Source organism: Temnothorax americanus, unplaced genomic scaffold, assembly GCF_048541705.1.
Source record: "Temnothorax americanus isolate GAGA-0224 unplaced genomic scaffold, ASM4854170v1 Scaffold22, whole genome shotgun sequence".
NCBI classification, from domain to species: domain Eukaryota; kingdom Metazoa; phylum Arthropoda; class Insecta; order Hymenoptera; family Formicidae; genus Temnothorax; species Temnothorax americanus.
In genome coordinates, this window is record NW_027509360.1 from 2,172,237 (window position 1) to 2,188,869 (window position 16,633).

The window sequence follows — 16,633 nt, forward strand, 5'->3', positions numbered from 1 at the left end:
ACGAATCTCGCAGGACGTGCTCCAGGTGGCGCAGGACGCGGCGCGGCGGCCGCGGTGGGCCGCGGCGCCCGTAGACAGGTGGCGGCAAATCGCGCGGAGCGTGGCGAGAGGTGTGAGGTTATCGAGTCGGAGCGGAGCGGAGCGAAGCGTGACAGCTGGGAGGATGGGGAACGCGCGCCGGGGGCCGGGGGCCCTGGGGGGCCCCCAGGTGTAACTCGCCACTCGTCCCGCAGTGCACCGCCGGACGCGGTACTCCGCAGTACTCTCGACACGGGCGTCCAGCCGCCTCGGCGTACCTATTCTTCGCCGTACCTTCGCCTCCTCCTCGCCGAATCCTCGAGCGGAACGCTCCTCGTCGAGGAGCGTCATCCGGACCCGCGAACGATGCTGTCTGGATAGCCGGATTGTCGAAGCAGTGAGCGACGCGCGCGAAATGTCGTCCGAGCGATTTCACAAGTGAGTGCGCTTTTTTTTCTCTCTCTCTCCCTCTTCCGACTCTTCCTCTGCTCTTGTTTTCGTTTTGTGCAGCGCTCGCCCGTAGGACTTAAATCCCGGAAAGCGGAGAAAAATGTCGCGGGGAGAGGTACTCGCCTTGGGATTGAGAAAAAAAATATCCCCCGGCGGCGCGTGGCAACGATCGCGCGAGGCGATTCGATAACACGGGGAGAATAGCTGCAGCGGTATTTAGCGCGTCACGAATAATACGCGAATGTTGATAATAATGTTGACAAGATTTACAGATCGGATATACGACTTTGAATACGTTATTGCTATCCTTTTCCTCGCGCTCCACGCTGCAAAAAAAATGCGAATAGGCTGGTATTCGAGTCTTGACCGATTGTACGAAAGTTCAATGCTTCTTCTGTTCCATTGTTCTTTCAGGAATTAAATTTTCATGGCGAACTTCACGTGGCATGCCGAGAGATTTTTTTTCAGACAATTTGAATCGTAAATTAAACGATTCGCACAGGATTAATGATAATCGCTCTATCTCATTAAGGAAATCGGACCGACGTTTACCAAGCAAGTGGAACGAAGTGAGAAGACGTGAACCGAATCGAATCTCTTATATTTTATAGTTGCAAAGCGCAATGAGCTGTTGGAATAAATAGAGACACATTAAGCGATAATTAACGTATTATATTTTAACAACTGACTTTTTTTATTAGTATCATTGGATGCGTGTAAAAGAGAGCAACGGTGATCCCCAGTAACGTACGCGCGATTTAGTAAATGAAGAGATTAGAAGATTTCGAATAGTCGTCCACAAGCGCAAAATAACCGTAATTACGGGCTGTTTCATTGCGGTATCGTGTACATCGGCAGAGCGCGTGCGGAATTCATGCATGAGAGGAGGCCCGTGCTCTTATTTCATTCAACCACGCACGGAATTTATCGCACGGATCACCCGTAAAAATTTCTAGCGAACCAGTCAACTTTCGTTAGCAATGGCGAGTGTGCTGTACGCCGCGCGATTGATGTATTTATTCTACGGACGATATACGCGACGCGTAGCAAATCGACGATACGTTTATGTATCTCCCTATTGAATTTCAAGATATTTTCTTAACGAAACTTCAATCCACAGAGCTGATTGTCTTCAAAATGTTTGAATTTTCAGTAATTAACTTGGAAAAAAATATCTGAGCTCTCTCGAATTTTGTCCGGCTCGCTTTGAATCGAGTGAAAAAAAGGATTTCGTTATTAATGCTTCCGGAATTTAATTCTCCAAAACTTTGTAAGAAATTAATTTTATAATTAGATCTCAAAATGGTACGGATTGATGAGTTTAAGTGGCAAGAAATTTACAAGTGTGAGAAACTACGTTTAATTTTCGAATGTAATCTAATGTTGAGAAATGCAAAGAAAAATAATACACTTATTAAATGTTTATTTGTTTTTAATATAGCTTGTGTGTTAAACTTATATACTGTTTAGGATTAATTAAAAGGATTATTAATGTTATAACTCGATGACATTGACGAAGCACCGAGAAATGATATGCGCTGAAATCAGTTTGTGGAATGCAGCATCGGCGAATCGAAAGTACCTTGCTGCTGTCTCGCCTCGCAAATCACGCGCGGTTTTTTTAACGTGCCAATTTTCCTAATTAAAAGGAAGGAAAACGCATCGCGCTGCTGCAAGCGCGTTTTAACAGTTTAATTCGTTAATTAAAATATCACGAGCAAGTCTCCACAGATTATCAGATGTTGAGACGCATAGATATATATTTCATGCCATCGTGCGAAGCTTTCTGCTATGCCGAGGTTCATGATTTTTCTTCGAAAACTGTGACAATAATTAAAAAAAACATCCTAGTTAAAAGATAAGACATCACGATGCACACAATAAAATAACGAGTAGAGTTTCCGCAATACTGATGTACCGTTTCTTCCGAATATTCGGAAAAAGTAAAAATAGTTTTTTGTTTAGCAGGAAGAGAAAGAAAGACGGAGTGAAACATAAAATACTGTGCGTGTGTAATGAATTTGTTGAATCAATAAAAATTAATTTAATTTAATGTTAGTATTAATTTTAATAAATAATTTAAATAAGATATTTGGAGAGTAAGTACCGTATATATATCTATGTATTTTTTACATATTTCTTTGTATACGTTACTATTGATATTTGCAATTGATGAGTAAGTTGTTTTTTATCAATACCCAGATATCATAATTTTATTTGTTTTGAATATAACTTATTAAATATCAATATTTGTATATACTACTCTGTCTTAATATTCGATTTTCAACACTCGGAACGAAACACGTGCCTACGAACAATAATGATATAATGTAAGAGAATAATATAATATATTTCTCTTTGTCGAAGGGCCGCGCAAGAAGGCATATTGGATGTTCTGAAGGAAGCCACGAGAAAGGATTGTAACGCGCGAGATGAAGGAGGAATGACCCCGACATTATGGGCAGCCTTCGAAGGCCACGTAGATGCTCTGAGACTGCTAGTCGCCAGAGGGTATGTGCGTGCCTAATTTTATTTTTATTTTTTACAGTGACCAAGTGCGACCAACGTGTCGTATTTTACACCGCGGGCATGCGATAGCTCATGCGCGCGACAAGGTGTTTCTTTTCTAATATTCTTGCCCGACTACGTACAATGCATTTGATATTTGATCATTGCATGTAGACTTTGCAGTTTGTACGATTAATATTACACTGCAACTGAATGAAAATTATGTGTGTATATGTATATAGTCGATACGTGGAACTAAGTTACAGAAACAAGTTGCAGAAACGAAGCACGTTCGATGAAAAATATATAACTTCGCGTTTTATCCACTCACACGAAACATTGGTGCCCATCAGGCACGAGGTCGTCGTGCCCCGTGAGCACGATAGCCCCACTGGTACTTCATAATTAATACTTACCTCAACTGCAAGCCGCTCCAGCCAACTCCAAAATACTGTAAAGTCCCTCAACGCTTCCGGCCATTTATCGCGAACGCTGCGTCGGAGGTTTTTGAGAAATAAAGTTTTTAAAATATAAACGTTGAAAATAAATGTTACATCGATCTCTAGTAAGTCAGCAAAACGACAGGATGTCGATTCAAATTGCCCCGGTACCTGAAGGTACCGTCGTAGAGCCCTTATAGTATTGCTATTGTACATCGCAATAATATGTGCGCGGAACCGGAAGCACGCATTACAGGTGTCCATCGACTGCACAGTTGCGGAAACCGCGGTCGAGCGAATGAAAAACAATGGGACGCATACTTGATGGAAGGCAGGCCGAAGCAGATCCCACGTATCCGAAAATCTACGAATACATCCATCCATTTATGATACAACCAACGAATGAAATATCCGTCTCGTTTCTCTCGAACATTATCTATTTCTTTTCGTATTCAAATAGAAAACGATCAATAAATTTTTACGAGATCACAGAGATTCTAACATTTTTCCGTAAAATGCTTTTAATGTAAAAAGAAATTACATGTGTGGTAATACAAGTTCTTCAGATCTATATAACTTTCGATCGAAAGACTTCTTCGAAATTGGAAAAACAATTCTAATCTATTGTCAGAAATAGACCCTGTATATTTTACATTTCAATATCCATCATTTGAATTTACCAAATATTATAAAATATAAACCTGTACTGCCTTTCTCTTGAAAAGAGAAAAAAAATGTGAAAAATGTTTCACTATTGTTATATCTATACACAAGATTTTCGTTTATATATATTTATATGTATATTATATTTTTCATATTCTCTTATATACAATTCTTATTACAAAAATTCAGATTTTTTTTCTCTTCTTGAAATCTGAAAAATCTGCCTCACATTTATCTCGGCGTAACGTGATCGTTTCATCGTAGAGGTGATCCGGACAAGACCGATTATTTCGGTAATACATGCTTGCACCTGGCAGCGGCGAGGGGCCATGAATTCTGCGTGAAATTCTTGGTAAAATTCGGTTGCAATATCTGGTCGCTGGACATCGACCGGCATTCCGCCCGTGAACTCGCAGCGATGAACGGCTGCGAGAAGATCCTGCAGTTCCTGGACATTGCTCAGGCCGATCAGGAATTGAATAATCGCAAGAAAAGTCGGTTGCTCCGGGAAAAGGCGGAGAGAGATGCGGAGAAGAGGTACAGTTGTGGAATGTGAATTTGTTTTTGCACCTCCCACTTGAAAAGAGAGAGTGAGAGAGACTAATGTCGCTACCATTTGCGGATCATTCGATTAAACCTGTTTCTATGATAATGCACAAATAATTTCGCAATTTCAACCTTTTTTTTTACTCACTGCGATAGTGCGATTAGCATATTATTACATCTATATTGGATTTTAATATAATTTCTTTTAACTGTTTATTTTTTGTTTTAAATATATATGTTGAAATTTTTATAGATAATTATGTATAAAAGTATGTTTCTATTAAGACTGAAGGAGTACATGAAGAAACAAAAAATGGCCGAAATTAGAGCGGAAAAGGAACAGAAGAAACTCATAAAGGATCGTGCTAAATCAGACTTCGACGCAATGAATGAGTTGAACCCCCAACGGCCCGGGGTACTGACCTTTAGAGGCCGAATGAAACCTTCGCCGACATTCAGCGACATCGTTGGTACTACTACGAAGAGACACGGCAGCACAGTTTGTCGGAAAGCTTTAGCTAAAAAAGCCGTCAACGACTTCAAAGTCGTCGAGGTAAAAAAGATATATAAATAAATGAAAATTATACAATTTTTCACGAACGTTCAAAGAAATGATCTAAAAATAATTTCCAAAACTAGAATTTTTGATGTCTAAAAAACAGAAATAATAACGAATGAACCGAGTTGTAACTTATCTCAAACGATTTTTTGATTTAATTTAATGGTTAGTAAATTATATAATGTTGCATATATATTACAGGTCGAAGTGAATGGAAAGAAGTCAGTTCGAAGTCTCACCGGCGTTCGACGGGATTCTGAAGTTATGTACGTAGGCACATATGACACTCAGCCTCAACACATAGGCATCAGAAGAGGAAAGATCTCTGATGTATGGGGCACTCTCAGTAAATCACAGAGTACGCCCGATCTCTTAGGTGAAAGGATATATGACGAGGAGGAAGAGGATAGGGAGGAAGAGAACTTGAATGTTGCAAAGGACACCGCTTTTCTTCGGGAACCAGCCAGCATCTTCAACCGACCTGGTTTCGGTTCAGTAGCTTTCAGAAGGGCGGTTAGTCTTAATGGATATTTTAGATCGTTCTTACAAGTTCGCTAGTAGTTCCAAGTACTTTGCTCACAATAAAAACGTATATTAAGTTAAGAGAACGTATAAGCAACAAAGAAGTTACTCTAGAAATATTCTCTGTATTTTGAGCTGCGTGTTTTATTTTCTTTAAAAACTTGTGGAGTTGTAGAAATTTGTACAATCCACGTCTTTTATTTTTACAATCATTTTAATGCTTTTTACACACTGTAATCTGCATTTCATAAATGTAACCGTTCCGCATGACTATCTTCGTAATAACTACTCGACTCGTAGAAATCGGTATGCTTTAACATTTCATTGCATTTTCTTTTACGAGATGAGCTATTGCTTGTCCCATTTGAATCATGATTCAAGAGAAACAAAGAAATGAATAATGGGAATCGTTGCAGAAACGCTAACGATCTTTAAAACGATTACAGCGTAGAAATACGTAATAGATATTCATCGGATGCACTAATTACGCAATTATGCAATGAAATGTACGAATAGGTGGAAAAGGCGGTAGATGAGCTAATTAATTTGTTTCTGTATTTGCGTAAATTAATTCGTAATTTTCTTTTGTAGATAACATCTACGCTAGATAATCTGCCAGTCATCCAGACGGATGTTCAATTGCAAAACAGCAATATTTCAGCAAATTGTTCTACAAACGGATCCATAAACAGCAATAAGTTTAGCCCAAACGGACACAATGAAGAGATTAGTATAGGAAGTGCCGGCAGTTTGGCACGCAGGCAAAGCTTGTGGGATGAGGATCTTCTTTCGGGTAAGTTCGACAAACCTTATTACAAAGTACAATTGGAATACTTATGGCCCTTGCAATAAAATACGACAATGCGTTCTATGCCATTAAGAAACGATGCATGATAATCAATCATTTTCCCTCATTTTTTTCGCATTGTCACGTTTTGCCTGCAAGAAAAGCAAAATATCACATTGTTGAATTTATCTGTGAACAGAAGGTGAGGAAACGGACGAGGAATGGACACCTTTACAGAGATTTTTGGTCGCCAATAATCTCACATCCATACATCCCATCTTGGAATTGGAGCAAATCGATCTGGAAGCTCTGATGCTGCTCACTGAAACCGACATAGCGGCCCTCAAACTTCCCCTCGGTCCCAGACGGAAACTCACTAATGCAATCGCAAATCGGAAAAAAGCGCTGAACACGCCGGAGAGTGTTATCAAGGACAGTAGATTGTGAAAATATATTGCATTAGCCATAGAGGATGTACTGCTGTTAACGAAATTATCCGTCCATCCACAAGTGCGGGAAAGTAGCTATTAATGGCTTGTGTGCAAGAGATAGAAATAGGGAACGGTTGTTTTTTAAACGTAAAACACAAAATTGAGGTTTTTTGTAAAAATCGCGCAAATTAATCATTAGACAATAAAAAAAGTTGGAAAAAGTTATTAAAATTATTAAATATTAAATTATTCAATATCAGAAGTGTCTTAATATCGAACTTCTTTGTGCCTTGTAATTTTATAGTCTATCTATTGTCAACATATTTTCCTATCATTTACAGTTAAAAAATATATATACTATATTTAATCGATCTCACATTGGCTTAAATTGTACGTAATCGTAATTATGTAAATGATCATTAGAAAAGTTTACAAAAAATCGAAAATCAGAAAAAAATAAGAAGGAAGGAGAGAATTATCGATCGCACAAAATAAGTAAGATAGAACAAACAGTTCTTGCCATAATTAAAGAAACAAAAATTCAATACACCATAATACACTGCCATAAAATGTATCGTCGTTGATATTGTTCTATTCAACATCAGCCTGACCTGTTACTTTAATTAGACGTATATATTATATTGTACTATACACGAAATTTCAAAATTTTTGCACACAGATATATAATAAAAACATACATTTTTACCATAATTTTTTTTTTTTAACAACATTAATTATTAAATTAACATTAAATATTAAACTGTTCACGAAATAAATTGAATATCAAAATTTAGATACTTTAATTTATTATTGATGAACTATAGTTACACAATAATCACTTGCCCTTCCACTTCGTCATTTATGTCTAAAGCATAATTACTAATTGTAAGCTACTATATTAATAAAAAAAAGGATTGATATTGCTAATTTTTTCGACTCTTAACGATTTTTAATGAGTGAGAATTTAGTAACACTATGTATAATGTAAAAAAATGTTTAAAAAATTTATATCTACATTTTAGATAACTGAGGTATAACTGAGTCCTGGTAATAATTATGAATTATATATTGTGAATAATTATAGATTACTGAATTTATGCGTTAAAATTTTGTGTAACATCGTGTATAGTACATATTGTATTCAGAAAATAGCGCAAAATGTACAAAATAATTATGTGACAATAAAGAATGTATATGTATATACATGATGGTTTTTATTCGCAGAGACGTTGGAGAGAGAGAAAGTGTGAGCGTGGGCAGGAAAATGCCGCGGCAAATTTCTTTTTTTCGTGATTTATTTGTAAATGATTATCTTACAAACAAGAGGCGCAAAAATATACAAGCTTCTTATGTTCGCAAGAAAGTAACAGCACCATTTCACGCCTTGCCATGAACGCGTCGTGCCCGACTAAGGCGTCATGTTTGTGCAAGTCTCATGTCACGGTACACTCGTTCTCGCGAAAGTGCACCAATGCAACTTGCAGCGATGTGCATCGGGATAATGAGAAAAGAAAAGATGATACGCTCGTAAAAAATTTTTTGGTGCCTCGCATCTTGCAGACGCGTTTATAATACGTTCCTGCGTATCACGAACGTATCAAGTACAATGTAACAGTGAACAATATAATATACAAGTGATCCCTCCTGACTCTCTTCACCTCCGCTTTTTAGCCTATGAATACACTATTACACCGGTCCTTGTATTGATTTCGATATATTTTCAAATATGTATTGTATTTTTATTTATTTTTTTCTTTCAGAAGCGTCTGTCAGGCGCCTATCATCGCATTATTATACATTTATATATTTTCATATAAACATATCGTAAATATCTCAAACATAAAATGATATTTTAATTCAATTTCGCATTTAAAAAATATTTTTATCTTTAGTAAAAAAGAACTCTTTTTACCAACTTTATTTGTAAGAATTGTCAAATTATTGAGTTCTAATTTTGAATTAAATATATGTTATATTTATAATACGAATTAAAAATTACGCAACACATATCGTCTAAACTTAGTTATATCTTAATCAACAAAACCATTTTAATTTCATATTTTCTCGATGTGCATTATATCTGTATGTAATCTTATAATGGCCCACAGATTTCCGACGAGATAGTTCTCCCATGAGAAAGGGAAAGCTTCCTCTCGCGTGTGGGAAAATTTTTTCACCGACCTCCAAGTGTCGTCCCGTGCGCACGGGTGGCTCTATTATGCTAGATAGAGAAAAAATGCCAATTATACCGGCGAAACCGCGTACTCAAGCTACTTACTCGCTAATGAAAAAAAAAGGAGCGCACAATTGCCATTGATCTCTCCATTTGAGAGCGACTCTCGGAAGTAAAGAGAATAAGAAGATACGAATGAGAGAGTAAGTACTCTCTGTAGTATTTTCCATCTGTATTATATGTTGTCCATCGTAGTTATAAATGTGACCCTCGAGAATAACTCTCGATGATATTTCACTCAAAGACATGATGATCAAGGATGGACGTTTTCGATTGTGCAGTCAGAAGACATACCACGAACACATAGAACGGAAACGAAAACAGATCGGTGTTTAGAGTTGCCCCGACGTTATATCGCCGGGTTTGGTGCGCTCGCTTATGGATAAAGTGTACCTAAGTATGGCATCTTCGCATACGATAATACCTAAGTAATGTATTACTTTCTTCTATATCATAGTTACGAAAAGAACGACATTTACACGGGAGATACTTCCGACAGTGGAAAAGGAAGAAACGTGTTGATGCGAACGTACAAATTGCTGAATAGATCTTTTTTTTTTACATCGTGAAAGCAACACTTTTCTTCCGTGATCGTTTAATTCGCATGTACAGTAGACATATAAGTGGTTTGCTCGCGAAAAATAAATTCTCCACGGTTGTAGTGTGTTCTCACTGGCGCGATACTCTCGGACCCTGCATCGCCGATCTCATCCGAGGAACTGTGTAAATCGAGAGCAGAGTCCTCGATAATTCTATAAACTGCCGATCGCACGGTATTGATAAATATTGTTAAAGCTATCGCATAGTAGTTAACACTAGTATAATGATAATATTAGCGATATATCAATGTTTATTGTTTACCGTTATTAGCATACGCTATCTATATTTACAACTGAACAACAATTTTTACCCCTCTCATGAATGACGCTCGAACAATCTTGCAAAGAAACAAATAAAAATGTACGTCGACTTGTGACATGATCTTCGAAGAACGGTGTGCAGACAAAGATGTGGATTTTGTATGTATAAATCGAGTTCCAGTGGATTCGATAAGATAAATAACGATCCACTAATTCATCTGTAAGATCTTTGAAAATTCAGATAGAAGTAGTATGAGGCATAGTTAGAAATAATGTACATTTACAATCATCACCTTCATTAGGGAAAGAGGCTCTCACTCTCTGGCACAAATCGTTAAACGCAATTGTTAAGCGCCTTTTTTACAAAATACATCGTCATATGTATGTGTATACATATATATATATATATATATATATATATATATATATATATATATATTATATGTATATATATGTACACACATACACACATACATATATTGCAATCATTATCACACCTTACAAAGTCTACGTTTAAATAAGTTCTATATAGCGAACACATTACGCTCCTGTGAGCTGTGGAATATTAAATCAATTTTTTATCGTAGAATATTAACGCAGACCTTGTTCGGGATGTAAAGCTTGGTATCTTCCTGATGATTCATCAATTCTCTTTTACTAGCCCACGCATCAACAAAAGATAAACTAAATTTATACTATCCCCTTTTTTTCCTCAGTATATTAAGATATTGAGTTCTTATAACAGATCAGACATGTTTGTGTGCCTTTTATCTTGCCCTTTATCTTACTTCTGGAAACTCTTATACTAAAAGTTTGGTATGCCACGGTAAAAACTCATGAGATCTCTTGAAGAAATATTTTTGATGCCCTCGCATAACACTTTTCGTAACTGAGAAATGAAATATTTTAGTACTTTTTCCTCTTGAGAGACCTTGATATCATAATCTTATAATTTTGACTCTATAAATATTTTTAACATAAGATAATTTGACCACAAAGTAGAAGTCGAACAATCTGGGCAATAACCATCTCAACCTATTTTACGATGATGCACACAAATGAAGTGCAATAGACGTAGGATAGAAAAGAATGTATAAAATAATGTTTTAAACGAGAAAATTACATATATTATTATACACGAAAGACTCAATAATAGATTCAAATTTATTATACATTCGGGGACATTTCAACAAGAATATGGTAAATCAATTTTGATAATTGATAAATAAGACTTAAAATAGAAGCATTTTTAATTTATTATTATCGCATTATTATCATTTTTTCTACCGTTTCTCATTTTCTTCGTAACTGGCTATCATCCACATGATATGAAACAACCATTTTATTAATTGAAAAACGTCCAAAGGATTAACGTGAGTTATAACGTGAGTAAACAATCACGATGTAATAAACAACAACATTTTAAATGAGCAATCTAATGAATTTCAATTTAATATAAAAACAAATCTTTTGTACTCATCTTCTCCCTGTCCCATTCTGACCATAAATTAACTATCAATTTTAAGACAACACATTTTTAGACAAAAATATTCTTATGTTTTATCTCGAGAACTTGAAAATTTTCCGCACGTAATGTAAAGAAAAGATAATAGAAGTGCAGCGAAAACGAACAGGCCTAATATTGATTGACAAATATTCGAATGCTTATCGTTATAAAGTCGTTATAAATTTCGATACATATATCGATATACGTAATGACGTTCAAAGACTTAACATTTCGAATATAATGTCACACATCTGGCTAAACAAATTCTTCGTAAATTGATTTATAGATCGACAAAATGAGATCGACAAATCTCATATACAAATTCTTGCACATAGTGTCAGACCGATTATTATGTGTGGGCACTTGAAACAGTAGTTGTTAAGACACGTTCGTGTGCTTTTACTTCCGTGATTTTCTACGTATCGATAAACAAGAAGTACGTAATTATTACATATACATATATACACCTATATTGTATAGGATTTCACAAAATCCAAATTTTCATGAAATCACATATTAAGGGGAAACAATAACTTTAGAACGTGAACGAAATATTATTTTGCCAATACATGCAAAATGAATATCCCGTAAATATATTATTGTGCATTAAAGGTATTTTCAAATTTATGCGTCAAACGAACGCACTCTACACAGCTATTATGGGATTAAGTTAATTTTGAACGTTATAGAAATCGAGATCGGCAGTAAAAGCTATCGGAGACACATACGAACGTGTTTACCTGGCAGTGTGAACCACTACCATTTCCCTCAAATGATTACACATAACCGGGAGTTATGTAGGGGAGCTGAGCTATTAGTCATTAATCGGGTCGATTAATTAACAGGGAACGAGGGAGTAAAGCTACCGTACGCGTCGCGCGCCGTTACAGTGTAGTACGCATACGTTTGTGCGTGGGTGATCCCATATCCACGTCATGCGAAGCAGGCCGTTTGTGGTGCCGAGCAAATTCGTTGCTAATAAAGGCCGACAGTTCGGCTTGTCTTCCGCCACGTCGAGACACTGGAGAACCTGGAAAATTTTAATACTTTTTATCACGGGCATCCGCATATCGTGCCGCGTAAAGTCTTCATACTTCGTCGCGTGATTCTACGTTCAATCAAATATGATTATAAACCTTAACGATATAAATATTTTAGCTAATACTAAGTAGGGATGTTGCTACCGCAATAAATAATATAGCACTGACTAACTGTAACAAGAATTTACATAAAATTTAAAACAAATTAAATTAGAGGATAGAATAACATACCCGACAATGCTTCCCTAAATGTGTGTAACTCAGGATCTGGATCAGTGCCTGTTGTCGGTGCTGGAGCGATAACCATACTCGGTGTTTGACTTTGAGACGACGGGGAGCCACACACCGTCATACGTGGTTTAGGTGAACTTCTGCAACATTATCAACATATTGTATCGTCAATGAGCAATCGACTTATTTTATTTACTAATTTATTAAAATTTATTTGTTTATTTTTTTTTTTTAATTAATAATTTATTCGCAATAAACTACAACGAAGATAAACCTGTGTGGATGCGGACGAGGTGGAGGTGGTGGCTTTCCAGCGAGATATGCAAGAAGATCTTCCCTGCGAATCATACGTCTTTTTTTCCTAGCCCAGTTCATTATTTCTTTACAACGTTTCTGCTTGCCCATTTCTACTCCCAAATCGCTGCATCGCCTCATACAGTCCACTGAATCTATTTAAACAATTCTCGATTAACTTTACAGACAAGTGCATATAAGTTTTATATAATAGAGGCACGCGTGTTACAAAATTTAACATAATAAAATCCATAATACAAATAATATCCAAATTATTTTATCGCGTTAAATTTTGTATCTACAATCAATAATCTTTATTCGTAAGACGCATATCATTATCATTTTATTTTTGTAACAATGTCGTTGCAATTGATACAATGAATCATATAAACAAGAATTGAATATACCTCTTTTATCTGTTACTCTTTATGTTTTATTCTATATACATATATATTCAATAATATAAAAGATCAATATATAAACAAAAGAAATATATAAAAATATATAATAGATAAAAATTGAACTCTTCTCAACGTAGAAGATTTTTTAGAGGAGAAAAACCGTGATAATGACAGACAGAGATAACGATTGCGAAAACCGAAATATGATAAAGCTATTATGCTCGGAATAAAGAAAGAACACGTCTTTGTGTTATCACAAACGTCAAGTTAACATTTTTGCAACACTGTTATCTCTAACGTCAATGATAGCACGAATAATTTAACATTATTACGAACATTATTAAAGTAATCATTAGTCATCAAATTTAAATATCAATAACTATGTTTCGGCCTTAAAATTGACCTAATTTGTCTTTTCGCTCTGTCTTCCGTTAAGATTTTATACGCACGTTCTCCTTTTACCAGCACGATGAATAATAGATCGCTCTTGCCAGATGTTTATTAATTAATGAGTTTTTCAGTGTATTACTATTTTTATCACACATATGTCTCAATACCCAATTCTTTCTCGTACCAAAAAAATATAATTTTGCAAATTATTGTACTCCGATATTAATCGTGACAACACTTTCTCTCAATTTTACATGGATATATTAAGACATTTCATGCTATTGATTGAGAGAACCTAAATAATAAAAAAAGAACCGTGTTGTCTCAACCGACACGCGACACTGGAGCAATTCTGCTGGATTAAATATACGCCGCCTATACGTGTTATAAAACACCAAAATAATCAGCAGTTATCCGGAATCAAACGTGACGTCAAAAAATATCAAAAAACATGACCAACAAATTAATCAATTGACCTAACCTATAAATCAAACGATGAGGAAAAAAATCACAAGCAAATACTGTTTTCGATCCGTTTGAGAGCCGTTATGGTGATTCTTCCCCATAGATTTTTCTTTGTACCCGTGAATTCGGTAGTTTATAATTAAGTCGTTGAAGAAACTCGACAAGTTCATTTCTCCCACTGGTTCGTTTCCAATGATTTTGCGCCTGCCCCGTTAAGAAAGTCGTGCGTCCCGCGATGCGGAGAGACCGCACGGTCAATCCACAAATTCCTCGGTGCCACGTTAATTGTAAATCCTTTTTGGTTAATGGCTCCTGGCCTCTTTACAGATGACAATACGGCCAACGTTAATTTTGTAACGTTGCATTCAGTGCCCAATAAACAGCTGACCCTGAGCGGTCAGCCATCACGTGGAGGAGGGACCATTTTCATCGGTAATGATGATCGCACGCGCGTTCACAATAGAGGACAAACGCGACACGAGCACGAGCATAGATGGTAGGAACAAAGATTCGAGCCACGGAGAAGATGACGCCTCGGAGCTCGGAGCGCACGAGGCGAGGAGACGGAGGCGGGGACGAGGAGGAGGAGCAGGAGGAGGGGGAAGAGGAGGCCGTGCCGTTCTGCCGTTTACGTTATCGGTCGCTGTTGACAATGGGGCACCATAAGACACTTGAGAAATCACGCACCTTTGTACAATGACGTGACGGTACCAGCGGCCGTCTGAAAGGGCACCCACAGCGATACACCCAGCGTGCGGTCTGCAAAATAACGGAGAAAAAAAAACGGAGGAGGTTAAACGAATCCGATCGATATTTCGCGCGGAAGGAGTCACGAGAACGAGTCTCCCGCACACGGACGACGTTGCGCGAGATTATCGTTCTCGTAACGGCGCGACAAAATGGATGTTACGCGAGACGGGCGGAATTCGCGGCGCTACGGGGGAGCTCGACCTTGGAGGCGGCTCGCCGTGCCGTAGCGAACGGGGAGGAAATGAAAAGAGAAAAGAAAAGAAAAAAAAAGAGGCGCGAGTCCCACGGTCTCGGAAACGTGGGGGATCACCTTTGTACAACTGAGCGATGGCCGACGCGGTCGTCTGGAATTTCGTCCACATCTGCTGCGAGTAGAGCTCCTTCTCGTTGTGCAGCTGATTCTCGTAATCGGGCTCAGACTCGAGCGCCTCGACGCACTGCTGCTCCCAATTGCTATACCAGAAGTCCATGATCGGATCGTCCTCGCTCCTGTCGTCGCTCATCGCGGTGCCGATCCGCGGTGCCACCGATCGACGCACCGCCGCCGCCGCTCCGCCGCTGCTGCTGCTGCTGCTGCTGCTGCTGCTATCGCTATCCGGAGTGCAACCTCACGCACTCACTCACTCACTCCCGCACACACCACGCGCACGGCGCACACCACGGAGACACACACACGTGCGTGCGCGCGCACAAGCGAGAAGCGAGCGAGAGCTCGTCGCGACGATGATATATCTCTCGGGCCTCGGCGGAGCGTGCGGGAAACCGGAGCGAGTGAACACGCAACACGCCTCGCCCACCCACTCTCGCGATACGCACGCACGCACGCACGCACGGCTGTGTGCGAGCGCTGAATCACGCGCACAATTCGCGCGAGACTATCCTTCACTCTCGAGGTCCAGAGAGTCTCGAGAGCGAGCGAGCGAGTGTTGAAGATCCGACGACGGCCGTCCCGTCTGGTCTCGCTTTCCACCCGATCCGACCCACCCAACAAACCTCCTCTCTTCGCACGCTCGTTCTTCGCCTGTTCGCGTCGCCACACGTAGGCCTTCGCCTGCAAATCAAGTCGCGGCCATTACGATATATACGCCTCGCGTCAGATGCTCGCGAGCGAGCAGCAAGTACGTCGCAGTCGTCGCACGATCATTCGAGACACCGAGGGGAGGGACGGAGAGAGCGACCGAGACGAGAGCACGAGAGGTCGGTCCGTCCGGTCCAGGTCCAGATAGACAGCTCACCGCGCGGAGAGAGTCGACGAGCCGTCGACGGTCGAGCGAGTGAACGGCGGTACCAACCGGGCATAGGGGAAATTAATCTACCGTATGCCATTGCCATTGCCCATATGATAATTTGATAAAGAAAGAGGACGGCTCCCTCTGCCAAGTGGTATCAACGTTTTGCGTAACCGCGAGAATCGAGAATGGATCGCGAAGAAATAACTAGAATTTCATCGGGAAGCGGCGAATCAAATGAAAGGAGCGCGAAATGGCAAGCCTGATCGGGGCTTTGATACGCGAAACGGAACGTGATTGGCCAAGCTG

At 38.8% G+C, this 16,633-nt stretch overlaps 2 protein-coding genes across 2 annotated transcripts; one reads left to right on the forward strand and one right to left on the reverse strand.

Moving 5' to 3' along the window:
• Window positions 1-80: 80 nt before the first annotated feature.
• Sans (SAM_USH1G_HARP domain-containing protein Sans) lies at window positions 81-8,125 on the forward strand. Its single transcript, XM_077407462.1, has 7 exons — window positions 81-456; window positions 2,836-2,979; window positions 4,344-4,616; window positions 4,911-5,178; window positions 5,386-5,697; window positions 6,298-6,499; window positions 6,693-8,125. The coding sequence occupies exons 1-7, from the start codon at window positions 434-436 to the stop codon at window positions 6,938-6,940; spliced, it is 1,470 nt and encodes a 489-aa protein (XP_077263588.1). The 5' UTR covers window positions 81-433; the 3' UTR covers window positions 6,941-8,125.
• A 528-nt stretch (window positions 8,126-8,653) lies between these two features.
• Window positions 8,654-16,379, reverse strand: LOC143898171 (HUWE1-associated protein modifying stress responses 1). The gene is made up of 5 exons (XM_077407464.1): window positions 15,406-16,379; window positions 15,033-15,104; window positions 13,070-13,244; window positions 12,796-12,935; window positions 8,654-12,554 (listed from the first exon to the last, which is right to left on the reverse strand). Exons 1-5 carry the CDS (start codon window positions 15,596-15,598, stop codon window positions 12,409-12,411), a joined length of 726 nt encoding a protein of 241 aa, XP_077263590.1. The 5' UTR covers window positions 15,599-16,379; the 3' UTR covers window positions 8,654-12,408.
• Between the last annotated feature and the right edge of the window lie 254 nt (window positions 16,380-16,633).